A 27,932-nucleotide genomic window follows, 5' to 3' on the forward strand; every position below is an offset into this window, starting at 1 on the left:
AAAAGTCAGACTTGAGCTACTCACAATCAAAAATGACCGCATTGGAAATTAATGGGAGATGAATTTCATCTAGTGGAAGCTTTTAGTAATGCACTCAAACAAAATCTTACTGAAAGCTAATTTTTTTAAGATATCAAGCTCAAATTTGGAACTTGTTTAGATTTATGGCTTTGATTTTCTTGAGGTTTTAGAATAAAACGTGTTTTTGAAAATATATATTTGATATAAAAATTTAAAATAGTATTTTTGTGCATTTTTCATGACAATAAATGAAAAATTCTATAACTTTGCACTTTTTTAAAAAAAAAAGTTCACTTTTTAAAAACTTTTTCCACTTCAGTAATAATTTGCCCAGTGTTATGGAAGCTTGCTTCCGGCACCGGCACTAAATAAATAAACAATAATAATAGCGACTTTTTATCTCACAATTCTGACTTTTTTTCCTCACAATTGCGAGTTTACATCTCGCAATTCTGACTTTATTTCTCAGAATTGCGAGATAAAAAGTCAGAATTGTGTGAAATAAAGTCGCAATTTCGTGTTATAACGTCAGAATTGCGAGATATAAAGTCAGAATTGCGTGATATAAAGTCGCAATTGCGTGTTATAAAGTCAGAATTGCGAGATATAAAGTCAGAATTGCGTGATATAAAGTCGCAATTGCGTGTTATAAAGTCAGAATTGCGAGAGAGAAAACTAAGAATTCTGACTTTTTTTCTTGCAATTCCGACTTTATATCACGCAATTCTGACTTTATAACACATAATTGCGAGTTTATATCTCGCAATTCTGACATATTTTCTCAGAATTGTGAGATATAAAGTCGCAATTGCGAGTTATAAAGTCAAATTCTATGGGGTGAAAAAAAACGGACTTTTTCCCCCTCAGAGTAGTTTATATCTCACAATTCTGACTTTATAACACGCAATTGCGACTTTATATCTCACAATTCTGACTTTATATCTCGCAATTCTGACTTTGTAACACGCAATTGCAACTTTATTTCACGCAATTCTGACTTTATATCTCGCAATTCGGAGAAATAAAGTCAGAATTGTGAGATAAAAAGTCGCAATTACGTTTTTTATTTTTCATTCTGTGGCGGAAACAAGCTTCCATACAATGTCATCTTTAAAATAAGATCAAACTTAAGTCTGTGCTCTAAAGCATTCAAGATTTACGACAGTTTAAGTTGGAAATTTTATTTTCAGGTCTATGCTCATAAAGTGAATAAATGGATTATAATAACTACAGCATAAATATAATTTAGCACCATAAAATCGCCTACAAATAGAAAATATTAAATAAAAAACATTATCGAACTAAATTATAGTACATTCAATTAAAAAAAATTTTGGTCATTTTTGACCGCCACGTGAAGACCACCAGAGGGTTAATTAGGCTTTTGATTGTGTTAAAATGGCTTACTAGTTTATTTTGTTAATTTTCTTATTTCTTAAAACCATTTAAATACAAATATGAAAAAGCAATAAATAAGAGAACATAAACCATGAGAACATGCTGTTTGAGGATGTAGGAAAAGGTTTCAGATATTAGCTACAACGCTGGCATGGTTCAAGTGAGGGAAAGAGGAAGTCATTTTTTCAGTGGTATTCACTTGCTTATGTAAGAGTTTACAAGCATTTCAGCTAAACCTAAAAGAGATCACCACATAACTTTTTCATTTCACTTCAAATCAGCCAAATTTATGGCAGGATTGATGGAAGGATTACCTTCACTATTATGGAGAATTGTTTTTGTAAAAAGAACAAAGTATCTGAAGAGATAATAGCTGAAATTATTGTTCTAACCAATCTAGGTTGACTTTGGCTGACCATTATGCATATCAGAACAGGGCTGAAACACAGAGACATGGTCTTTTTCCGTTTGCAGAGCAGTCAGACTATATACGTGTATGGCACAGTGCCAGGCAGAGAGGAGGGGAAAAGGAGAAGCCGAGGGTGAGAGGGCGAGAGAGAGAGAAAAAAAGAGTTTGAGTGTTTATTTGTAAGTGTGCATGTGCCAGAATGTGACTGTGCATGAGAGAGATAGAGAGGTCATGAAGCGTGGGTAGAGGGCTGGCATTGTGCCTGCTGGTTGAGTCACTTATTTCTTGGTGGGGGCAGAGCTTGTCACAAAGTTCACAGGGTGAATAGGAAACTGCATGTACTGCCTGACAGAAAATAACTTGCATATGAATTAAACTTACATTCCTTTTTTTCCTCATTAAACCTTTAAACCCTGAAGGCATTTTTAGAGGTTTTTTTTTCAAAGTGACACACAAAAGTAAAGACTCATGACTCCAAAACTATAGCAAGCAGAGTCCAAATGTAGGTATCATTTCATGTAAATGTAGGTATCATCAAAATCATTACATTTGGACATTCTCATGCTGGGAAACTGCTAATAAAAGACAACAACAACAAAAAGTGTGCTCCAAGGAAATTTTACATATCTTTCTTATTTGACATGCAATAACTCAGGAAGGAACTACGGTATAGGAGGAAGAGCTGCATCTGGATCAAATTTTGTGGAGGTACCATAAAGTAATCAAAAGTTACAGCATTTGGATCCAAGGTAGCTTTTTTGTTTAGCCCTTGACACCCGGAAGACATTTTTAAAATTGTTGTTATTCCTCCGTGAGGAATATCTCGTGATCGACGCAATGGATTATGTTGATTTTGGACTCAATCAGGAGCATCCACTGTAAGTTATGATTTTTTTGTAATGCCAGTTTCTACAATCTGTGAATGTTTCATGAAGTTACAAGCGTAAACGCCACGTGAAAGCTACATTTGATTTTACATAGCTAAATGTGTGCCTGTGGAGTTTTATGTGTTATAAGTCCATGAGAGTATATCTTCAGATCTAAATGACAGATTATGGTGAGTTTGGGCTCTTTTTAATAGCGATCTGCAGTAAATAATGATGTGCCACTTTCCACGATCGGAGCATGTTTCATGAAGTTATGAGTGAAAACGACATAAATGCTGCATCTGTATATTATTTGTTTATTTGTATTGTTATTTGTATTCGTATAGTCTGGGGTGGCTTCATGTACAAAAACTCATTCAAGTTTAGTCAAAGCCCAAAACATTTAGGCTTGTATTCTACTCTGTGATACCTTTCTAATGAAATTTGACACATGACTATCTGAGCTGTATGATGTTTTCGACATAGTATAAAAAAGTATTTAATAAATTATGAAAACTCTTTATATATATCAGCAAATAACTCAGCACAACCTTCTTAACCTCAGAAGAGTTAATCAAGTTCGCTAAATGCATCGTAAAGTTCAGACTCTAAGCTTTCAAATGACACATTTTGTGTTGATCAAGGCAGATGTTTTGAAAAATATGATTAAGTTTTTCGTAGATAGGTGGCGCCTGCCAGCAGAACACCCCATTTTAGAGGGACTGTTCGATCAAAGCCGTTAGATGCATTAAAAAGCTGAGCCTTAAAATGTTTCTAAACTTTAAAATATCCAATTCCATATTCCATAAATATCCATATTGTGTGTTATTACATTCAGTGATTGCTTAGTAATTTGAGAGCATCAGTCAAACACTAGTAACTTCATCTTGTAACCCCTTCGCTTGTGGAATAAATGAATCATGCAGAGTGAATCTGACTGCAACCAAATCATCTCTATAATTACTGAAGTGTGTCACTTTTCATGCTAAAATACTCCCTGACACAACAGCACTGGCTCAAGTAATTCACTCACCTTCATGTCATTCTAAATGTGAATTACATTTTTTCTTATGCTGAACACAAACAAAGAAATGTTTTAGGATAAAAAGTCTTTTCATTCTGCTATATTGAATTTGGACTTTTTTAATAGAATGAGAATGAGGCATTTAATGTTTCAAAAAGGACCATAAAGCATCATAAAGATATCATAAAAGTAGATCATATGGTTAGCCGTAGTTGTTCTTGAGAGTTAAGTAAGAGAAGTAGTGATATTTGATTCATGAACAAATATCCTGGGTCAAATCTTTTCAATGAATACAACTCACAAAACCAACTTGAAAAATTATTTCCCAAATCTGACTGACCTGGTTCTCGAGTTCAACTCAATGATTTACAGCAGCTCACAAGAGGGAAGGATTTTTACTGAGTTACTTTGGTCTATTCTTCACAAAAAGCTATATGATTTCAGAAGACTCCGAATATAGCAAGTTGTTTGGACCACTTTTACGATACCTTTATGGTGCTTTAACATCATTTTCGAAGCTTGAAAGCCTCATTAGCCATGGGTACTAAACTCAATGAAAAGAGAAACTGGCAAATTTCTCTTTTTGTTTTCCACAGACGAAAGAAAGTCAAACTTGTTAGGAGCAACATGAGTTTGAGTAAAAATAACTGAATTTTCATTATTGATTGGTCTATACCTACAATTTCCTCCCTTAATTACATACATAATGTTTTAATTAGATAATTAATCCCATCCAGAGAACATTAACGTTCATAACACCCACATCCAGACACATTAGTATTTACTACAGTGATCCCAATCCCATCTGAATCAGTACATGAAATGACAGACATCCCATAATTATAACTTAAATCTCCTTTAGAAAATGAATCCTGTCTGAATTGTCATTTTTCTTTGGCATTCTGGTAACTAAGTTATATGACATAAGTTTCATACTTCATATATAATCAAATTCATATCAATTATGAACCAGTTCTGTTTTTGGGAAACCATAATCTACCCCTGATCTACCTCATTCCACATTTACTGAACGGCATAAATGGGTTTCTCGCCAGACGCTCAGGAACACAGTAATAGCTTATCATTAGCGGCCTGCCAAAAAGTTTTCAAAGAGAGCTTGGGGTGCTCTGTGAGATCAGACTCAGACCTACTTTACTGGAACTACAAGCAAAACACATTACAAAAATGAAAATGAAGATTAAAGCATAGTCGCGTGAAAGCTGAGGAGGCTGGAAGGAGTGTGCTGGGCCAAAAGAACAGCACAGCAGAATGCAAAATTTAACAGCTCCCCTAATTATGATGTTGCCCTCGGAAACACTGGAGTGACTGGAGTGGATGAAAGGTGACAGGTGTACAGGCTGTTTTCACAAGACTATTTCCACTGGGCTACTGCAGATACACCGTCATGGACTTATAGAACACAATCAAATGCAAATTCGTCACAAATAAAAAAGCTTTTTTCAGTCATGCGTACACAGAAATCATACACAAGACACACACACACACGCACATCTAGAATACACATGAGCTCTGTTCCCAAACCTAGTGAGTTGCCTCGCTGTATTAGGTGTGTGAACCTACACTGGTCTCACGGTTCGGTTCGATTATGTTTATCATGTCATTGTTTCAGTTCAATTCGACATCTCGATGCATTACGATGCACTGCATCCTCAATTTTCAATTTTTCTAAAAAAGTGATGTGTGCGTGTACGCCTGTTCGAAGTCACAGTGACAGAAACAGTGACATTCCAGTTTGAGTTTCAAGGGAGTAAAGCCTGTTTATGCCATTAAGAAAATAAAATTCTGTCAAATCAATTTAGTTTTAAAGAAATGTTCATTTAAAAGCAGCGCTCATTCATCAGTGTATAATATTACCCTAGAGACACGTGCATCAACCGTCGTCGAGTCCGCTGTTGAAGGTGACTTCTAATGACTAATAATCATGCGTAACAACACAGAATAATTGTAATTTGACCATCGGGTGTGGATACTTAAAGGGGCATTCGGCAACTATTTCAACTTAATAAACCCGTTTAGAAATCATTTGGATGATTAAATAACATACTCTGGTGAGAATGGTGACTTTCCCCGCTCCCCCCAACATTCCTAGGCGGAAAACCAACCTTGCAACATGAGGATTAACGTCCCGGTAAGTTGGAAATAGGAAGTCTCGTAAGAAGCGAGAATGAGCGAGAAACACAAACTGCTTTACGGCAATTTGACATAAACACACACGCCACCCTCAATGTGTATGATGTATTACCCACCTCGGTAGACATAGCTCCACACAATAAAGTTGGCCGGCTCCGATAATAACAAATGCACATCAACAGTGGTAGAAAGCGGGAGGAGGGTGCCGCAAGTGAGTTTTTTTTACGACATTGTTGTGAAATATACGCCTCACAGCTGTAGGGGGAGCTCGTTGAGAAAACATGCGACAACAAAAGTGAAAATCAACGAAGAAATAGCTAGAGTTGCCGAATGCTTCTTTAAATCAGAGAAAATTATTGGGGCGGGTGGATGATTTGTTTTTGGCTGAATATTCGGGTGACGTTGGAGCTCATCCGCTTACTCTAAACCAGTCAGACTCTGTCAGCGTTAACAGCTCGGGGTGAAAACGGCTAACATGGTTTATCAAGTTAGTGGTATTAGCTCCTGCATATTCTATATGTGCGTGACATGAGCACACACAGCACGTGTCTTCACCAGATCGTGCTTACCAGGTTGTTCATAAAAGCCGAAATGTTCCCAGATGTAGGCTTTTAAAGTAGTTGGAGCATTTTTAATTACTTGCACTCTCGCCTCCCTCTGCCATTGTATGCTACCGCAACAAAGTACATACGTGATAAATGATGTCAGAAAAGCATCAGTTCATTATAATTGGTTATGGTGTACTACTGAACCGATAACGAATCATCCTCGTCTGCATCGCGATGCATCGTAGAAACGATTAATTTCAACACCCCTACGCTGTATGCTGTCCACATAGACTTAATAAAACAAAAAACAAGACCAACTAATAAAACGAAATGCTTTAAAACGGTCTAACACAAATGACACACAAACAGTGGCAAACTGTTTTTCGTTCCATTTCGTCTCTGGCTCATCTTCTGTTGACTTTCTAACAGCTCCCTGTTTTAATTACTTAAACGTGATATGACAAAAATCTATATATAAATCTATATATATATATATCTCTTTTATTGCTTTTGTTACAGCACTTTTAAATGTGCTAGACAACATTATAAATACAATATAGCTATATATCTAAAATCTATATCATCGTTTTATATTGTAATATCACCAGGCTCTAAATCTTGCTCTATAGTAAAGCCCTAAGGCATAATAGACATAACAGTATGGCTTTCTGTAAAGCTGCTTTGAAACAGTGTGTATGGTGAAAAGCGCTATTAAATTTGACTTGTTAATTTGACTTGTTAATAAATTTGACTTGATACGTTTTCGAGGCAGACAAATTCAGTGCTGTAATTTAAAGAAAAGGCAGAAAAGGACAGACACTGACAGGAACAGGGTATTAGAGATGTCCTTGGGGCTGTCAACCAAAAAATGAAAATAAAAACACAAGACATATCACCATCGAAACAGTGTCATTTTTGACACTGTCTGAAACTGATTATGACCATGACCATGTGTAAAAGTTAATGGGCATCAGTTTGGATGTAAAAAAATAAATCGGATTTAAAAACCAAATCAGATTTGTGTGCAGTGTGAACAAAGATCTTGAAACACAGTGAGAGAAAGAAACAGAAAATGCAGAGAAACAGAACGAAATGTCAGAGCGGGAGTTGGAGATGAGAGGAGGAAAATATGAAGGTACTGACCTAAATTGCGCTTTTTATCATCAATGGCGATGAAGCGAATGCAGGGATTATTGGAGACGTACTTGGCCGCCCAAGGGACGTCGATTCGTGCGTCGGCTTTGTAGAAGAGTCCAAGTGCGTAGCGGGAAGAGTAGCTGACAGCCTCCAGCTTCTTCCTCTGAGTCTCCCCCATCACTGCACAGACACACACAAACACAACAGCACACGATGAAGCCTCTGGGCCTCTCTTAGTTCATCTCTCTGTTCACTTCAGACAGAAGTCAGAGTTGGTGCCTGTGAAGAACGAGCTTGTAGCATTCATGACGCACAGATCAAATGAGGGAACACTGTGCCATCAACTCACAGAGCTTCTATAGCACCAAGTCTGATAACACAAATGGGTTAGTGTGACTTGAGTGTGTGGTTGATGTGTAGTGCCTATAAAACACAACCAACTAGCTCCTTTTTGCAGCTGAGATGAGCCGTGCAGAGGTTGAAATGGACAGTGAGTGACACTTTAATGAGAATGCGGTTCATGGACTGATTCACTTGTGCATACGGGGCTCTTTTTTTTTCTTTTTTTTTTTGAAAAATGCTGTCCTTGTTTCCTGTCTGGAACATCTGTTATTTATTGGAAACAAGCAGTCACACTAAGGCCTGCTGTAGTTATTTAGGGCCCACAGGTACTGAGTGTAGTGGAGGTCAAAGGTCAGCCCTTGTGGAATCAAATGCATATTTCTACTCAAAGACACCCCTGTTTCCAGTAAGGAAGAAAGTATTTCTATTTCACGGACAACCGACAGAAAGACCTGATCAACATTATCTATCTGAGCAGTATCTTCCCCTCCTGAAGCAACAAACAGATGTTTGGTGAAAAGTGATGAACAGAATGCTAACTCATCATTTTCCCTTTGCACATGAGTGATTCAGTTCCAAAGGGCAGTGTCAACAAGCTCGGGCACTCCTCTGTGGCCCCAATAAATCCATATACCATTTAAAGACATCATGAAATCAGTTTCCTTTCCTGTGTTGATGTAATTCCTATTGAAACAGGAAGTTTAGGTGGGACATATAGAACGGCCTGTGCTTTATAAAAAAGCAAAGAAAAACAACGCATAAGTCAGAATTTTTTATTCTTCTTTTAATGATTCCGGGTTCCCTTACTGTTCAATTAACAAATTTATATTAATTAAAAAGCCTATTATTTTACATGTATTTAATTATGAAATATATTTAATTAATATTGCATTAAGAGTCATTATTATTATTAATCTGTTGCACACTTGTAACCTGTATGTCTTTGATTCTGTCTGCATCACTGAAAGAATACAGATGCAAGAACCAAAAAACAAAACAAATGTAATTTGATTCCAGTATTTTTCCACTGTGTAAACGGTTCAGCAGATGAGTAAGCAATTTTTTGCTCTGTTTTCTGAGAAGAGAAAGGCTGTTCATTTTAAATGTGTATATCTGCTAAAGGTGTATTCTGTCACTTATAGCTGTAATAAGCGTATCGACAATAAATCATAAATGTACAGTAGAATTTACTGTAGATGACCTCAAAGTTCCCTATCAGTCAGTAACGCTTTGACGTTACGTCAAAACTGACTGATGCATTGGGATCTTGCCCGATAGCCCAATCACCTTTGAGTGGTAACAAAACAAGCCAATGTACATTGGCGAGTGAGAAATGCATGATAAGTAAGGAATTACAAATTTAAGTATCTGAACATAACATCACATGAAAAACTAAGGGGAAGTACATTGTATTTAGCATTTAAGGTAAAGATGATAACATCGGATGAATGATTCGGTTAAGCAAAGATTTTAGCAAGAGGTTCCTGTCAGTCCTGTTCTCTTTATTTTAAGTCAAATGAGTAATGTTACTGACAATCTCACCCTTTGTCTTTAATGGCTCTTGGAGCCACTGTCCAATTCTTTGAATAGTTCTGCTGATTGGATTAGGACTGGTGACACTCCAGAGTCTGGGGTGGGTTTCTATACCTGGATAATTCATTTGCATGCTTTGTTTAAGGTCGTCAGCCAGGTGCTTTGTCTGCATTTCTAAGCACTGCCTCCTAAAATCTATATAAACTACAATGTACACTGCCTTAGGCCCCATCCACACTACTACGTTTTAGTTTAGAAACGCAGACCTTTTGCTACGTTTGCACCTCACGTCCACACTAAAACGGCAAAAACGAAGACCTAAAACAGAGAAGTTTAGAAACGCTGCCGACCCCGTTTTGCGTTTTGAATCTCCGGAGGGCGTTTTAGTGTAGACGGGTCAAAACGGAGGACTTTAGAAACGATGACGCAGAGGCTCACGCTCGGCTCTCTGATTAGATGTCATACAATGGAAGAAAACAGCCACAGCCTGGACTACCAGTTACGTTAGTGCAAGTAAATTCTGCATTTCACAATGCTATAACTGCCGACATGCTCCGGAGGCAAGGTATTATTCCAGCGATCTGACAGTTCCCGTGTGCAGCGGCGGTATCGACCGTACATGGAGCGTCGGTTTTGAGTTAAGCCGGGAAGAACCAGCGCATGGTGGGATAATTTTATCAATGAAGTTGTAGTTCCTGAAGAATGGTGCGAAAACTCCTGAATGTCCAGATCGGCACTTATCAACCTCAGCGAAATCTGAGGAATAGTCAATCCGTTTCCTGTTTACACCGGCACGCGCATGCCCAGTGTAGGTGAATGGTGACGTGATCCGCGTTTTCAGTCGTTTTAATGTGGACGGAGATCAGTTCTAATACGCAACTAAAACGCTGGTGTGGACGGAGATCGTATTCGTTTAATTCTCCGTTTCTAAACTAAAACGCAGTAGTGTGGATGGGGCCTTAGTTATACTTGATGACTGCAGCACGAAACAGAACAGGAACATTCTCAATAGAAAAAGTTATCCCATAATTTACTCAACCTGTAGCCATCCTAGATGTATATGACTTATTTCTTTCAGCCAAACACAATCGGAGTTATATTTAAAAATGTTGTGGTTCTTCCAAACTTCATAATGAGAGTTAATTGTACCATAGAATTTGAAGCCCAGAAAAAATGCTTCCATCCATCATAAAAGGGATACAAGGAGCCATTCACTTCCTCTACTTCGGTACGCTACACCTCCCTGGTTGGGCCCCAGAAATCCACCTCACTGCCCCTTAGGCCTGTCACGATTATGAAATTTGGGCGAAGATTAATTGTCTAAAAAACAATCATGGTTATGGCGATTAATTGTAAGTTTTATGGCTTTTGCGATTTGAAGGATCCTGAACAAGTTATGATTAATTATTAATATTTCCTCTTTGAGCTAATTCGTTACATGGGAATGGTGCAGAAGCACACATCGTGTGACCATCACACCATTCTGTCGTCGTACTTTCAGCCCGTTGTCAGACCTTGCTTTTCTACAGGCCAGAGTGCCCCTAGAACAATTGTACATGCATGTTGTTGTTACAACAGATGTCTCCAGAATGGGCTGGGGCACTGTAGACAATGATCGCACAGCTTCAGGATCCTGAAATGGACCAAGACTGCAGTGGCACATCAATTGCCTCGAGTTGCTAGCAGTACTTATGGCCCTGTACCAATTTCGACTGTTATTGCAGGACAATTGCCAGTTGCTGTATTCCATGACTAAGGGGACCCTCAGCTCGAAAACACTGGCACACAGCTGGCCCCAGGGCCTATGCAAATATTCGTTTCCCCCAGTGAGCCTGCTCGCACAGACACTGTGCAAGGTCAGGGAGGTTGGGGAGCAGATTCTGATGGTTGCGCCTTACTGGCCCAACCGGACCTGGTTCTCTTACCTGATGCTCCTTGTTACGGCCCCCTATGGCACCCGTGGCCAGACCTCTGTAAACTCCACGGTTGGTATCTGGATGGGACGCGGAGGACTTAAGTGGCCTACCACAAGCAGTGATAGACACGATGACTCATGCCAGAGTACCCTCTACGAGGCAAGCTTATGCCTTGAAGTGGAGTATGTTCGTTGATTGGTGTTCTTCCCGTCAGGCAGACCCCCATAAAAGCCCAATCAGTGCCGTGCTTTCTTTCCTGCAAGAAGAACTGGAGCGAAGGCCTCCACCTTAAAAGTGTATGTTGATGCTATTACGACGCAGTAGTAAGTCTGTGGAAAAACAGGGAGGAAGGATACTGAATCCTCATCGACCATGCCTCATCCCTCTTGGGACCTCTCTGTGGTATTAACAGCCCTATAGAGAGCACCCTTTGAACAATTGCAGTAAGTTTGAGCTTAAGATCCTGTCTCTCAAGACAGGATCACGTCTTTCCAGAGGGTGGGGCCCTTCAGGCATTTTCGTTCAGTGAAACATGCCTTGAATTTGGACCGGCTAACTCTCAAATAATTCCCATAAGACCCCAGCCCAGATATGTGCCCAAAGTTCCCACCACTGTATGCCATTTGCACACTGCATGTTTACGTGGACTGCACATAGAGCTTTGGAAGCTCTGAGCAACTCTTTGTTTGCTTTGGAGGTCAGCAGAAGGAAAATGCTGTCTCCAAACAGTGGTTGGCCGACTGGATAGTGGATGCCATCGTCTTGGTGTTTCAGTCCCAAGGCGAGCCATGCCCCCTTGGGCTGAGGGCTCTCTCCCCTCGGAGTGTTGCCTCCTCCTGGGTGTTGGCGCACAGCACCTCTCAGACATCTGCAGAGCTGAGGTCTGGGCGACACTAACACATTCGAGAGATTCTACTATCTAAGGGTGCGTTTCTGTCCAAATGGTTAGTCCACATGTGCATTTCCATGTTACCTCCCTACAGGCAGGATGTGGTCTCCATATTGTCCCTCTCCATCTGGATTCGGCACGCTTTCCCAGTGTTATCCAACCAGTTATGGCTGCATAGGGTAAACCGAAAGGAACAGCCGCTATCCACCTTCCCCTTGAAAAGTTATGTCCTTCCATCCCACCAGGTACGCAGGTCTATGAGGCTTACATGGGGCGCTGGGAGGGGTCAGCGGGGGATCCCAATGCATCAGTTCTGGCGCAACGTCAAACATGACTGACTGATAGGGAACATCTCAATTACTAATGTAACCCCCCTTTCCCTAAAAGACGGAATGAAGATGATACTACCTGCCTGCCACAACCGCTGTACCACAGCTGAATGGTCGGGACCCTGTTTTGGCTCCTCAGCACAAACTTGAATGAGTGAGCTTGCCATGCAAATCTAACTCACCAATGTATATTGGCTTGTTTTGTTACCAATCAAAGGTGATTTGGCTCTCAGGCGAGATCCCAATGCTTCCTTTGAACCATTGCAGTAAGTCTGACGTAATGTCTCATTTCCCTCCTTCAGGAAACAGGGGTTACATTAGTAACCAAGATGTTTTTAAAGTTGACCTATTATGACCAGTATCAAAGTCTTGATTTTGTTTTTGGGATCTACTAGAAAAGGTTTTCATGCTTCATATTTCAAATATATATATTTTTCACATATTGATGCAGCACCTCTCTTACCAGTCTGTTTAGTTCTGGTCTCTATGGCCCTGTTTACACCTGGTGACTTCATGCGTTTTTACTGATCAGATTGCTATCTAATTTATCAAAAGATTCCAGTTACACATGGTAAATACATAAATGTGTTTTCACAAAATAGACATAAATTCGATCTTCAATTCCTGTGCTATATGCAGTTTACGGCACCGAAAGCAACAGATATAAGCTGCATTTTATTGATCATCAGCTAATTTCAAAGTCAAAGACCGCAATAGGAGAGAGCACTAACAGCACTGGTAAGATCATTTTATTTCTTAACGTTTAATGAAGATGATTGTGTGTTTCGCGTCTGCGACTTACTTTTCTTTTTGATTTGCGATAGTTTGCGCATTGGGTTGATGAAGAGACTCTCAACTGCTCATCTTCGGTGATGCGTGCTGCAGTAGCACCATCATATCTGGCTATAACATGACATAGCCTATAACATGCTCTTACACGTTTATTTTTCAGCATTGTTGGGGGGAATAAATTTGACATGTGGTTTCAACAACCAGAAGCATTTAGATGCCCAGTTTCATCTGGAATGCGGCCCAGACCACCTCTTGATGTGGTTTGAGCGATCGGATTTAAATCCGTCTCAAATGTGTTTCGGAGGGCATTTACACCTGGTCTTTTTACGATCGGATAGCTATTCGATCACAGAAAACGCATGAAGTAGCCAGGTGTAAACAGCCCCTATAAAGCACCTCCTTCAGAAAACCGCAATGTGCTCTGACTGCTCGCCTGGAACAGTGTGTTGTGATTGGTCAACCACTTCGAGTGTGTTTCGGAAATTTCATCCCCTTTAACATAACTGCGAGTTTCAACACAATATTAACGCCTGTCAACCAGGCCTCGCTGCCTTTTTTTGCATTATTATTTTGAATGATTTAAATAAGGAAAATTGTGATGTGCATTCCCGGAAGAAAACTCAAGGCTACAATTAAGGCATTTCAAGGAGTTCAAAAACAGTGCTAAAGTATATAGAGAATTACTCCTTTTGGAGTGGAATTTGTGCAGAACTTTTTCAAGCTCAAACAGCAACATTACACACTAAAGAAAGTTGAAAATGTAAAAAAGCATAATAGGACTTTAAAAGATTTAAAAAAAACATCCAATCCCAAAGTTAAAATGGAACTGCCACCTGGCTCGCTGAATAACAGTGATGCCATGCAAACCCTTCCAAACATCATAACCCAGCTGTAATTTTGTCACAAGAAACGCTTCACCAATTGTAAGTTTGATTAGAAAGTAACCAACTGACAATGATGGAATACGAAAATAGATGTTAAGCAGTCACATGACTGTCCCCGGAATGCCCCCGGACATTTAAAAAAACATCCAATCCCAAAGTTAAAATGGAACTGGCACCTGGCTCGCCGTATGACAGTGATGCCACGGAAACCCTACCAAACATCATAACCCAGCTATAATTTTGTTGTCACAAGAAACGCTTCACCAACTGTAAGTTTGATTAGAAAGTAACCAACTGACAATGATGGAATACAACAATAGATGTTAGGGCTGGGTATTGTTAGGAATTTCACAATTCGATTCGATTTCGATTCTTGAGGCTTCGATTCGATTCGATATTAATTTATTAGCTTCGATATCGATTCAATAATAAGTAAATACACAAGTAATTATAGTACCTGAGTATATTTTTAAATAATGTGTGCAGTATTACCAATGTTTAAGAACAAATTGACCCCGGCATGTTTCCTGTCATGGTTTATTTAGCAGAACAAACTGTACAATATTGTACATGTGTTGAATACAAACCACAACTGTAACAAACAGGTGCTTTAATAACACCTCTAAAGTGCATGTAACTGTAAGTATTAGAAAGTATATTTCTTTCTTCCTATACATTATATATACAAGTTATAAAAGAAATGTAAACAGAAACACAAAATGTGCATACTCATAAAAAAAATGCGCTTCGGCACACGCGCGCACATTTCGCACACACACGCTCTCTCCCTCTCTGTCGTGCACGCACTACGCGGTTTGGAGCTCGCGAGCTCTAGATTTCGGGAGAATTTGCGTACATCAGGGAGCCGCGATCAATATGCGGGAGACTCCCGGAGTCTTATTGGGTGCTTCTCAATATCCCTCCTCGTCTCCTCGCTCCTCTGTCCTCCATCCTATGACCCGGAAACCAATCAAGCACAGCCATCTTGAAGGACATCTCAATTATCTAATTGCACCGCGAGGAGTCGAGGAACGAAGTGAGGAGGCTTTCAGAGGAATCATGAGCGAGGATACACAGGTGTATCCTATGCGGAACTGTTCCATTGACTAAACGTGACGCACGTATACATTCTCCTCCCCCTTCACATCGGTCACAATCTTTTTAAATTATAGTTTACCTATGCAGTTTATATAAACCACACATCTCACATATTTCAACAGAGTGTCTTGCTTTATTATTATTCATTATGAATTTCTTAAATAAACAAACTTCAACAACATAAGGGCAGATGCTTTGAGCGCTGCTGATGACGCTGTGAAGTGACGCTCGAATGATCAAGATTCCAATGTATAAAAAAAGCTTTCATTCGATTCCTCCGTCCTCATTTTCTTTCCTTGCGTCCTTCCCTCACAACCTACAGGGGAGGAGCTGAGGCGCTAGGAAAGGAAGCGAGGAAAGGAAACGAGGATGCACAAATAAGAAATGAGAAGCACCCATTGTTGTTCTTATCATCATTTAGAGGGGCTTAGGAACATTTTGGGGGTTGCTTCAGCCCCCCTAAAATAGGCCTAACGACGTCCTTGTTTGGTGGTGCAGGCTTGAACGGAGTGCAGTTACTGTCCGTCATTTTGCTGTTTTGGTAAAGCGCGTCTTGTACAACGCTGAACGCTCTCACTAGAGTGTTGCCCACAGCGCCGCCACTGGCCGGTGGGCTGAATCGATTAATAGGATTTGATGAATCGATGTTGAATTGAGAAACAGATAATTACAATGCATTGATGAATCGATATTTTTACCCAGCCCTATTAAGCAGTCACATGACTGTCCCCGGACATGTCCCTTTGATCACTGTTTGTGTCATCGCGGAACATCTGGGGAAGATTAGGAGCATGTAAATGTGCCCCATGGTACAGAGACAATCTTCTGCAGCATCTGAGTGTGGAAGGCCAAGGATAATGCAAACCCTGTCAGCTGAATCCATAAAGAGGCTTTCTTTTTCTCATTGTAATGGAATCTGGTTACAGAACACACCATTGTTAAACGGCGTAAAAGATCTCAACGCGGGAAGGGTTATCTAATACAGATATGAGAACGCTTTTTACCACATTAACCCATTTAAGTTGTCAGCAAACACTTTCCCTAGAACTGGACAATGAGCGCAGATGCACATTAATGAATCATCTCCTTTCAAAAGGCTATGACTTCCATTTCAAGTAAAACGAGACCACCTATTTGGTGGTATGAATGACTTCAGCGATAGTCACAACTATTGAGATGTTTTTAGAGCTGTGCATTCAAAATAGACAATCACAGGCTAAGTATTTTCTGGCTGCTGGTAAAGCTCTAAGTCATGGTGTAAAGTGTATACTGCCCTACATTACCCCCAATCCCTTCTTGCCCGCTCAGGTTGGCAATTACCTCTGACAGGTTTGGACTGTGGGTCTTCTAGATTTCAGCTCAATCACATGCACAGAGCTCACAAACCAGCTGAACTGAGAGAAATAACAAAGCAAAGAATCTACATACTGCTTTCAACTTAGGTTAAAATCATATTTTATAGACACAGTATTTAATTATTTTCATAACAAATGATATTGTCAACAAAGTTACAATACAATTTTTAAATATCTGTTATGACCCTTTTTTGCTTTACTGACATTCAATGGAAACAAGAAAAGCTGGCCTTTTTTCACAAGGTCAATGTCACAAATTTGCTTACCTTTGATTAGTGACCAAAAAATGGGACAGAATCAGATTTTTTTTAATACTGGTGCATGCCTAAAATATTCCCTATCTATTTTGTCATAACTTTTGTTTTTTTTCAAACTTTTCAATATCCTAAAACTTCTCTCCAGTTCTTAAAGCATAAGAAAAAACATTATTACATTTTAAATTTAAAAGATGTTTGGACCAACAATATATTTCTAGAGAAAATTATTTTGAAATGCTTATGAGTAGTGTAATTCAAGCAAGTTAACTTAAGCAATATTACAAAATGATTCCCAGAATCCTCTTGGTATGTGGCTTTTTCCTTAATCAAGGTTCTTTATCAAGGAAGCAAGAGTTGGTTTTAGCTATACTTAAAATGATTTTTACATCCACAAATGATGTTCACCTGGTGGAAAATTATCCCAGTTGTCCTCAGCCCATGGAAAGATAATGTATGCTTTTTTATATATATAAATTATTCACCAAAATGTTCAGTTTAACGTTTTCCACTTCTTTATTAAAGATGAATATCCTTTGTCTGCTCGCTCTGATGGTTTCCTTGCTTAATGATAGGTAATGGCACTAATGTGCAATGAGAGCACTAGTGAGCACTTCAGTAAAAATGTCCTCTTAGTTTAGACCAGAGGGATTTGATTTCATTACTTTAGCCTCCTTCCCTGACACATCCTCCGGTCAAAGGACTAACAAATCCACATGAGCACAAATCTACACGAACAGTCAAGTTCTTTCAATATCCTGAAGGGGAAAAAACTGTTGCTCTATGTGAGCCCTGCATAGCCTCAATGTGAAACATACCGTACACGAAACCACATTCACTTACTGGGTTATACACACACCTGATGTCCTCTTCCTCTTCATACACTTGTCACCACTAGAGTCTGCTTTACATCTGTCTGGACCTTATAAATCTCCAATCAGGGCAGAGCGGAGGGGTTTCTGACAGCATGTGTTGTATGTGCGGGACCAGCCTCACACCAGCTACATTCACAAAGTCAGTGATTGGCAACTGTATTTACTGACAGATGTGACTCTGAAACTGCCCTGTTCATAAAACAGCTTACAGGAGCAGCTCAAATAATGCCTATAGTCAAGCTGCATTTGTACTCCTGTGCAACTATACTGACAGAGGTTGGGATGTACTTGAGATGTACATTAAAGTTCATGCTGTTAAATGGCTGATTTAAATTTTCTATTCTATTTTGTCTAAATAAATCAAAAACCAAAAACGTCCCTTCAAAAAGATTCATTTAGAAATTTGCTTCTACATTAAATTATTAGCATGTTTAATTGAGTGTTTTTTTTGTTTTTGTTTTTTGTTAGATGACATCTAAATGTAAAAATCTATCAAATCTTACTTAACCAAAAGCATCTTCATATAGTTATTTTATTTTTAAATGAGTATAGAGTGCAGCATTTTTGTTGTGTCCTGACATGGTTCTGTTCACACAAAATTCTTACAAGCTTGACATGCGGGGACGCCGGGGAGTGAATACAAGTAAACGTTCACAGCAAACTTTTACTTTTAGCTTTACATTTTTAGAACTCACAATTAAATTTCACAAGAGGAGTATTCTCACAATTAGAATTCACAAGGCAGTATTTTTAGGTGAACGATCGCTTTAAGAATGGCGCAAGAAAATTTGTGGCGAGCAGGACGAGGGCCGTGAGAGAGCGGCGTGAGGCCGTTGGGGTGATTACGGATGAGCGACACCTGCGCGATGCACCGGTCTCGTATCTCTCACAAAGGAGAGGAAGCATAAAAGGAGGAGTGACGAAAGTGAAGGGCCAGAGAGGACAGGCCTGCACTTGTGTTTTATTTTGTTATATGTGACAGCAGTCATCCATGAGGGGCTGCTCTCTTTCGTTTTGTATTTGTTTATTTTATTGATTAAGTCTTTAAATGTTTGCCAGTTCCCGCCTCCTCCTTCCCATAACAACAAACTGCGTTACAATATTGTAATATTACGATGTTATGGTGAACTATAATGCCTTTCTCCACTCATGTTCTACATTGTTTAAAGAATTTCTAAGGATTCAGATTTTTAGAAGGCAGCTGTCTGACTCTGAGTTGGGGAACAGGAACCTTTTTTTCACCGTTTGTGTAGCATTAGCAACACATTATTAGCTGTTTGATAATGTAGTCAAGCAAAAAGCTAATCATATTAATTTACCATGATGTGTCCGACGTTGTGGAGAGCGATACATAAAACACATTAAAATTCTGATACATCGACTTGTAGACAAACTGTTGATGAATCAGTTTCTGGTTCAAAAATATATGGTATTGAATATAGGGGGACTTTAACCAAATCTGGGTGTGAACAAACATATTTAGCACTCCAGATAAAACTGAATGCTGAATTCTGCTGCATTTATTTGATCATACACAATATTAATTAATGACCCAGTGAAATTTTCAGCAGACATTACTCTAGTCTTCAGGGTCACATGATCCTTCAGAAATCATTTCTAACATGCTGATTTGGTGCTCAAGAAACATTTAAAAACAGTTGTGCTGCTTAATATTTTTTTCCTCAAGATGCTTTGATTAATATAAAGTTCAAAAGAATAGCATTTTATTTTAATTATATCAATTTAAGGCATGATTGCTGAATAAAATAATTTATTTATAGAAAATCCTACTGACTCCAAACTTTGGGACAGTAGTGTATATAAAACGAAGAAAGGAAAATAGGACAATGCTAACCGCCACCTTTCCGACACACATATTCGGCACATTTGACAGCACACTTAAGAGACAAAAGCCTGGATTTCAAGCTACTCCCAGCAAAACCCAAAGCATCATAAGCTGATTGCTAATTAGCCACCACCTGACTGTGAGGGTTTCCCTCGTCTAACCTGAAAAAGCAAACTGTATGCAACTCTATAGCAGGAACCCAAGGCCAGTCATTGACACGTGTTTGGCTGTGCGAGTGACTACATTAGTATCTGTGAGCGTGTGTGCATGCAGCTCTGGGACGAGAAGGTTAACATTTTCCAGTTGGCCGCTCGGGGGCATGTGTTGAACCCTGCACTTGTGGCCCCTGGATCTTTGATGTGGGAGTGGGTGAAATGTTCATGAAACTCAGCATGTTGACAGAGCGATCCTTAATCAATACAGTGAGTCCTACAATATGTTTCTGCAAAGTGACTGTACTTACATAGTCACCAAACAACTTTTAACTAAAAAGTGACAACATATGTCAGGAACAGGTTAAGACATCTAGCATTTCCTTTAATCTAGAACTTCAATGCAGAGGTTGTGTGTACCAAAGGTCTGTTAGTCTCATGCTAAAGCATGAGATATTAGGCTTCATTCTAAATCTTCTTCTCTTAAGCACGCATGTGTGTGTGTGTTCGGATAAGGGGGTGGAGAATTACTGAGCTACGGGGTGATTAGAAAAGTAAGGACCCCAGGGAACCTGTAGGAGTGAATCTGGCTCAAGCCCAGGAAGTTATGCACATCTGCATTACATCTACACACACACACACACACACACACACACACAAACGCACACACACACGCACACACACAAAATCTCAAATTACTCATGAGCAGTAGTGCTGTGGATCCAGAGAGTAGTATCTCAACTTAAATAGGTATTTAACCTTATCCACATCCAAATGCTTATGTTCAGTGTGTACATGTATAAGTCTTTCATGATGAATGAGGCACACTCTAAAGAGGCACCATTTTAAAGCATTTAAAAGGCACGCTACCAACTTGTGGGCTGTTCTAAAAAGGTAGGCAGCATGACAATCATGCCTTCTAAGATACCTTATTTTCGCTAAATTCGAAAGAAGTGTTGAGTACTTCACTGCTGGAAAAAGGGGCCTTCAATAAAACTTGGCTGCCTATACAGTATAAAGGAAAAAAAAAACTGCCTGACTAGCAACAAAAGAAAAAAAGCTGTTGTCCCTTTTGCCAAATAATTATGAAAACTTCAACACCCATAATGCACTGGGCATGTTGCCATCCAAAACCAAACCCACCAATCTGCTATGGATACGCTTACCACAAATACTGCCTTGCTTTAGTAGGAAATACTACTTAGCAAATTTAATATTATAATGGTGTCAACTTGTATTGTTCTTGGATGTAAGAATTCACAGATAAAGCATTAAGTGGAGTGAGTTACTTTCGATTCCCAGTGAAGGCTCCAGCACATTATAGACAGTGGGAAGATGAGGCTGCAATGAATTATAAATGGAGAATGCCACTATGGAAAATCTGAAAAACCTCCATATTTGTAGTCAAACATTTCAAACTGGATGACCACGAACATCGTGTTTTAGGCCAAAAGGAGGGGAAAAACTGAAAGGATTTTTAAAAATTATTATTCAGTTCTGGCAGTTCCGCCCAACCCCCGAAGCAAAACGTTGTCACGTACAGGTAAGAAAACTGTTGCCACAGTGTTCCATTTTTTCCATATTGCTGTTTGAAAAGTAGACATAGTACGATACAATTACAATACCTGTTCCGTTAATAACCCTCTGTCGATCTGACTGTCTGTGGGCAGAGATACAAAAATGCGGAACTACAATTTGTAGATTTAACGAAAGCCCTGGAGCTGTCAAAAGTCTTTTGCTGACAAATAAATGTGAATTTCTCGGTCCAGGTAACATGAATAAGTAAACATTGTGCATCTACATATACTACCGACATTGAAACAATACAAAGTGCATTGAAAATCAGTGACTGACTAACGTTAAAAAAAGATTAATACATACTGTAACACATGCATTGCTCATGAGGATGACACATTTTTTGACAGACAGAGTTGCTACCTATGTAGAAAGTTTCAAATCAGTCACTCATGAGATTCCATTTCAGAATGCTCCCTTAAATGGCTGCCTATGTAGGCTGTAGACAGCAAAACAGCTCAGTGTGTTTTGGAACAGAGCCATATTTTTTTTTAATCCTGCTTATATCAGGAAGCCTCTATTTTAGAACAAGGAAATGTGCCATTTTCAAATGAGCTTGTGTGGATATAATTAGCAATAGTTAACATAACAATGAGGCTGATGAAAAGTGCTATTTGCATGTAAACATTTGGGTAGTGATTTCATGCAGAGCTGCATGTCATTTTCTGGGCTGGTTACACATCATAAATGTGGCTTGGCTTGAAAATATAAATCCAGTGTTTTTTTGCGACAAGCTCTCTGGTTCACAGGCAATCATTGAGGGGTAAAAGGCAGAAGGTGATAAATTACTATACAAGGGCATTTTCTCACGAAACAAAGTGCATATTTTGGCTGGTTATGTGTCATTTCTAAGCACACAGAGTCAGCTGGGACCATTCCAGCAGTAGTTATGGAATACGTGTGAATATTTCCTAAAGGAATAGGTCTTGAGAATCAAGTTTTTTCTCTTCTCGACGATTGGCCTAATTGGAGACATCAGTGCAGGGTGTCAGGGGATGTGATATAAACCTCTTTTAGGAGGTGTAACTGTCCCATGGTCAAGTAGACTGATTAGTACTCATTGGTGTTCATCGCTGGGGGAGCGATTACAAAAGGGACCTTTGTGAAAAATGAGAGGTCAAAATGAAAATTGCGTACGGGACCTTCAAAGTTAACCCTTCAAAAACCACACAAAGAGTATGATGGTAAGCCATTCAAACTAAGTTGTTGAACATTACCGTCGTGTTCACTTTGAAGCATCAACTTTGGAGGTCCCGTACATTTGCATTATATGGACTCACACAGATTGATTATTTTTCCAAAAATCTTTGTTTGTGTTTGTATGAAGAAAGAAAGTCATATGCATCTGGAATGGCATGAGGGTAAGCAAATAATGAGAGAATTTTCATTTTGGGGTGGAGTATCCCTCACCCTCGTGTTGTTCCAAACCTGTATGACTTTTTTTCCCTTTGTAGAACAGAAAAGAGGTAAATTTGGAAGAATTTTTACACAAAAAGCACAAAATAATAATAAATAAATAAAATAACAGCATACAGGTAAGTAAAACTGTTTAACTGTTGTTTTAACAGCATTAATTAATACAAATTTGCAGAAATATGGCAGAGTGAAAAGCCCAACATTAAATTTTAATTGTTTATTTAATATTATTCAGAAGAAACAACATTCACAAAATGGCTATCTTCAAATGTGCAGCACACTATCGTGGACTGCGTACAGATTTGGCCAAATGATAAATGACATACTGGGTTGACTCAAACTAAAATACTGAATGAAATAAAATGCCACATCCAGCATGCAGAGAAATCCAAAACAAGTTTATTTTTGAATTTGGGTGGTCACGTTGGCATTGTTTGATTGTTGGAGGCAACATTGTTGCAGGCGCACCAACTCCCAAGCATTCATCATTGTTCCCTGTAAGGGCTGGCCTTTGCTGCTTCCCTCTGGGACGCCACACAGCAGCAGGGCATACTGGAAGGCTACACAGAGTGCACAAGAGAGCTGAACCATTTCCCAATTTATGATCTCTCAGCCCTTTAAAGGTTGATTTAATATTTGCCTGAGAGGTTCTGGAAAGCTTCCCGAAAATAAAAAGGACGAGAGAACAACCCCCCCCCCCCCAAATAAAACAAAACCAAAAAGGGAGTCGAGTGTTGTTTATCTAACATTTAATGCACTTGTTGGTGAACTGTGTCCAAAAATAAGAAGTATTTATTAGTCTGGGTGAAGTGGAGGCGGCCTGACACCATTCAGCTTCAAAGGGGATTTGAACAGGAGCGAGGGGTCCATCATTAGCCGTAGCTCCTAATGGACCACGTTTCAACACGCATTTGCACAAATGTCATGAGATTGGGATGATGTACAGCACGTTGGGAGGGAAGAGACCTGAATTGCTTTTCCAACTGCTCACCGAGAGCCAGGTTATATTTGAGTAACTTGAAAAAACAAAGGCAATGAGATGTGTGCCTGGTGCCAAGGCAAGCTGAAGCTAGCGCTGCCAAACCACCTGAATGTGAAAACACTTCATCTCATGTATGCAATTAAAGTAAAGCAACATTATACTGTAGATGCCTCCAAGTTGTTTGAAAACTTTTAGTATCCAAACACTGATAAATCATCACTCTTATTTGCCAGGTGATTTTATTAAAGGTGACTCATAAATAGGCCTCCATGTAGGCTGGATTCACTTAAATGCTGATCTAGTGAATGAGGTTTTGCCCTTCAAGTCTTAGCCTGAAAAGAACTTCAAATGAGCGCATTTTTGGTTTTGAATGCGGCAAAGTCTTTAACACATGCTCAATCTTTTCATATGTCTGCCAAATGTGATTAAACATGCAAAGAACCGTAGTGTGCGCTGTAATTCATCCACAACAAGATGTTCTTGAGGATGTTCTCCATCTATTAAAGAAGCTTATATACACATTAGAGATAATGGCCCTCACTGTAAAACATATCCAGGTTTTCTCCTACAGCACTGGCCCAGAACACAGAGGAATCTGTGGGCCAGCTACAGATCATCCATAAACCGCAGGCTTTGGCCGATGCTATAAATGAAAACTTCTCAGCTCTTTATATCCGGAGTTTGAGCCCTGGCCGCTAGAGAGACGGATGTGCCTCCACAGCTGCAGGCCACTTTAAAGCGGCACAGGTTTTCAGGGATGTTTATTAATGTTTTTTGCTGGAGGGACTTTTTTTTTCTCGGTTTCCCTGCAAACAGGGCAATAATGGACACTTTTGTTTAGCCAGGTAAATGAAGACGAAACCGCTCTGATGTCAGCTGAAATATCTGCTGGATAAACAAGGTGACTGCCAACACGACCGTGCGGTTTGTTTCATAGATAGCTTGAGTGTAATTTGGGACCAAACAGAGACATTTAGGGCAGCTACCTGAGGGCTTCAGCGCTGACGTCAAGGCACATGTTATTTTAAGCAGTGGGTCAAAGGTGACCTATTTCTTTTACAGAATATTTTGCCCCAACATGGTGAACTGAAAACTATATTATAGTGTAAAAGTCTGTTTTTAACTAATGGACAATGCTAAAAGCCTTCATCATAAATGTGTATGGAGTGTCTGGCGCTGCAGTGGACTTTCAGTGATGTGGTATAGGAAATCAATATGTCCCATTTCTACCTCCAGACTCATTCAGAGAGCAAATAAAAGCAGCTTTAGTGTGGAAAAGCAATCAATTTGGTTATCTAAATTATAGTAAATTACTTCAGGAGTGTTACAATGCTTTACAGATGTAATGCAACATTTTTTTGCAACATCTAAAATCCAGCCCAGGGTCATTGTAAAAACATGACTGTGGCGACATTTTTGCAAAATTATATTTTTGCTTCTTGCATCTTTTGTGAAACTTTCAATGTGATTGTATAGTGAGTGGCTCTTAAAGCGAGTTCAGGAAACAGATGATTGTGAATCTGCAACGTTTTATTAAGTTGTTTGTTGTACGTATCATGGCAGTTCGAAAATTCAAAATGTTATTGGTCTATTGGGTTTGAAAATATTGTATCACAAATATTTTAAAAATATTAAAAAAAAATATTGTATACACTAAACCCTACCCTTAACCTAAACCGATAGCATTAACAAAAGCAAACATTCCATTTAAACTTGACTTGTACCACCTCGACGAGTGTTCCACCTCCCAAGTGAGCTACAGAGCAAGTTTATTAAGTCAGAAAAGCAATATGGAGTTGATTATGTGATACAAACATCAAAATGTATTCATTTACAAATCATGCACTATGGTATAAGTGTTTTGAGGTCATAACATAGTACTGTACATATTATACATAATCATATAATATAGGACCTGTGTAAAAATAAATATTTATTAAATTGCTGATATTCCCCTGCAATGGTACTAAAACCATGGTACGGCCTATAACAGATTTGATGACAAAATGTTCCTTGTCCCTTTTCATAGCATGAAAAGAAACAAAAGAGTAACACTTGCACAAGTGAACTTACAATGCCATATTTTTGTATAATTTATGTAAAATAGTGTTTAAAACTATCCAAATACACATATTCTCCATTAGAATAGAACAAAAGCTGACTAAATGGAGAATGGCAGTAGCAAGTAAAGTTTTAAGGCAGGTCTTAGAGAAGGGTGTACAAAGAGCTTTTACAAAAACATCATAATGTGGTACTATGTGCTTCCTCAAATATATGACTAACCAGTGTAAAACACACATTCTTCCTGTATTTAAAAATTCACACAGAACAAGCTCTATTTTAAAAGGGCAGACAGTTATTTTTTGTGCATTATAGCTGAAGTTAAATCAGGAGTGCATGATGAAACAGACGCAGCAGAGAACTGACATGCAAATGTGCAAGAGCAGCCATTACTGATGAAAGATCATTTCAGTTTTAAGATGGCTTGGCAAGGGAACTGCTATTAGGAGCACGACTTAGCCAGAGCCGTTCCCGGCCTTGTCAAAAGAAGCTCTTTCTCTGCATCACAAATTCCTCTTAATTTAGAGGGCAACTCACTGCTCATTCATCTTCTGTTCTAATCCAAATACAGATCATGGCACTACCCAAAAATGCCGTTCGCTCTTGGCACACCAGGGGTGAGATTATCTCAAGCCTCTGAAGTCACAATGAGGCTCTTCAGGCAGCGGAGGATTTTACACTCACAACTCTGAGGTTTGGCCTCAATTTCTCACATGCTTGACTATGGTGTCTTCTTTTCTGGGTGTGCCTCTAATTTAAGCTCTGTGTATTTTACATCTTCCTCTTTTTATGGACAGTTTCCTGAATGAGGTTTGTGTGAAGAGACGTTGAAATGTATGCAAATGTATGTGTATATGTTTCTGCAACAAACATGTGTAATGCATGCTCTGGTTGATATCCTTAAACAAGCCCTGTTCTCAGTTGGATGTTCACTTGAAAATAATTATCAGTTTATTAATTTAAAAAAGGTAAATAAACAAACCACTTATTAAACTAACAAATACAAATGTATATTTAAAATCATTTCATTAATTAAAGAGATAGTACACTTAAAAATGCTAATTGCTCACCCAAAAATGCAAATGTCATATCAAAACACTTTCTTTCTTTTGAGGAACATTAAAGAAGATATTTTGAGGAATGATGATAACCAAACATTTTTGGTGACCATTGACTTCCATTGTATGGATGAAAGAAAAGAAAACCGCTGAGACATTTAAAAAAATATTTTCTTTTATGTTCCACAGAAGAGATTCAGACAATCCAGGTTTGGAATGATGATGAAAATGAATGATGACAGAATTAGCATTTTTTGGGTGAACTATCACTTTCATGTTTAATATATAATTAGTAACTCATTTTACATTTCTGTATTTGCCTGTTGCGTTTATTAACGAGATAGATCACCAAAAAAGAAAAATGTTGTCATTAGTTACTCATCCTCAAGTTGTTTCAAACCTGAACGAGTTTTCTTTCTTCTGTTGAACACAAAAGAAGATATTTTAAAGAATGTTAGTAATCAAACAGTTGACAGTAGCTATTGACTTTCATAAGTAGGAAAAAAAATACTATGGAAGTCAATGGCTGCTGTCAACTGCCTGGTTACCAACATTATTCTAAATATGTTCTTTTGTGTTCAACAGAAGACAAACTCATACAGGTTTGGAACAACATGAGGGTGAGTAAATGATGACAACATTTTGATTTTTGGGTGAACTATCCCTTTTTTAAAAGTCTTCTTAACAACAACAGCAAAAAAAATCTCTCTTTTTTATCAATTTGTTAAAAAAATGTCATTGAACAGTTCACACATGCATAGCTGATATACGCATAGTTAATATAAAAACACTGGCTAGTAATTTCCTACTACTTAATTCTGAAAAAACAGAGATTCTAATTATTGGACAAAAACCTTCCTCACGTAATAACCTAGAATACTGTTTAACACTTGATGGCTGCTCTGTCAAGTCTTCGTTGACGGTTAGGAACCTGGGTGTGCTCTTTGATACCAATCTTTCATTTGAAAGTCATGTTTCAATTATCTGTAAAACCGCATTCTTCCACCTTAAAAAAAAATCT

The 27,932-nt window shown here is 38.8% G+C and overlaps 1 protein-coding gene across 5 annotated transcripts in view; it reads right to left on the minus strand.

The window, feature by feature from the left end:
• Positions 1–27,932, minus strand: part of rnls (renalase, FAD-dependent amine oxidase) — an 89,078-nt gene that overhangs the window by 41,466 nt on the left and 19,680 nt on the right. For 4 of the 5 annotated variants that reach the window (XM_077201220.1, XM_077201219.1, XM_077201217.1 and 1 more), the window contains exon 5: positions 7,561–7,734. The exons of the other annotated variant lie outside the window; for it this stretch is intronic. In XM_077201220.1, the coding sequence (XP_077057335.1) occupies positions 7,561–7,734 (174 nt within the window). The remainder of the gene's footprint in view (positions 1–7,560; positions 7,735–27,932) is intronic. 5 annotated transcript variants of the gene reach the window in all.

Source organism: Siphateles boraxobius, unplaced genomic scaffold (genome assembly GCF_051911475.1).
Source record: "Siphateles boraxobius isolate OS27281-9 unplaced genomic scaffold, OSU_SipBor_1 46, whole genome shotgun sequence".
In the NCBI taxonomy this organism is placed as follows: Eukaryota; Metazoa; Chordata; class Actinopteri; order Cypriniformes; family Leuciscidae; genus Siphateles; species Siphateles boraxobius.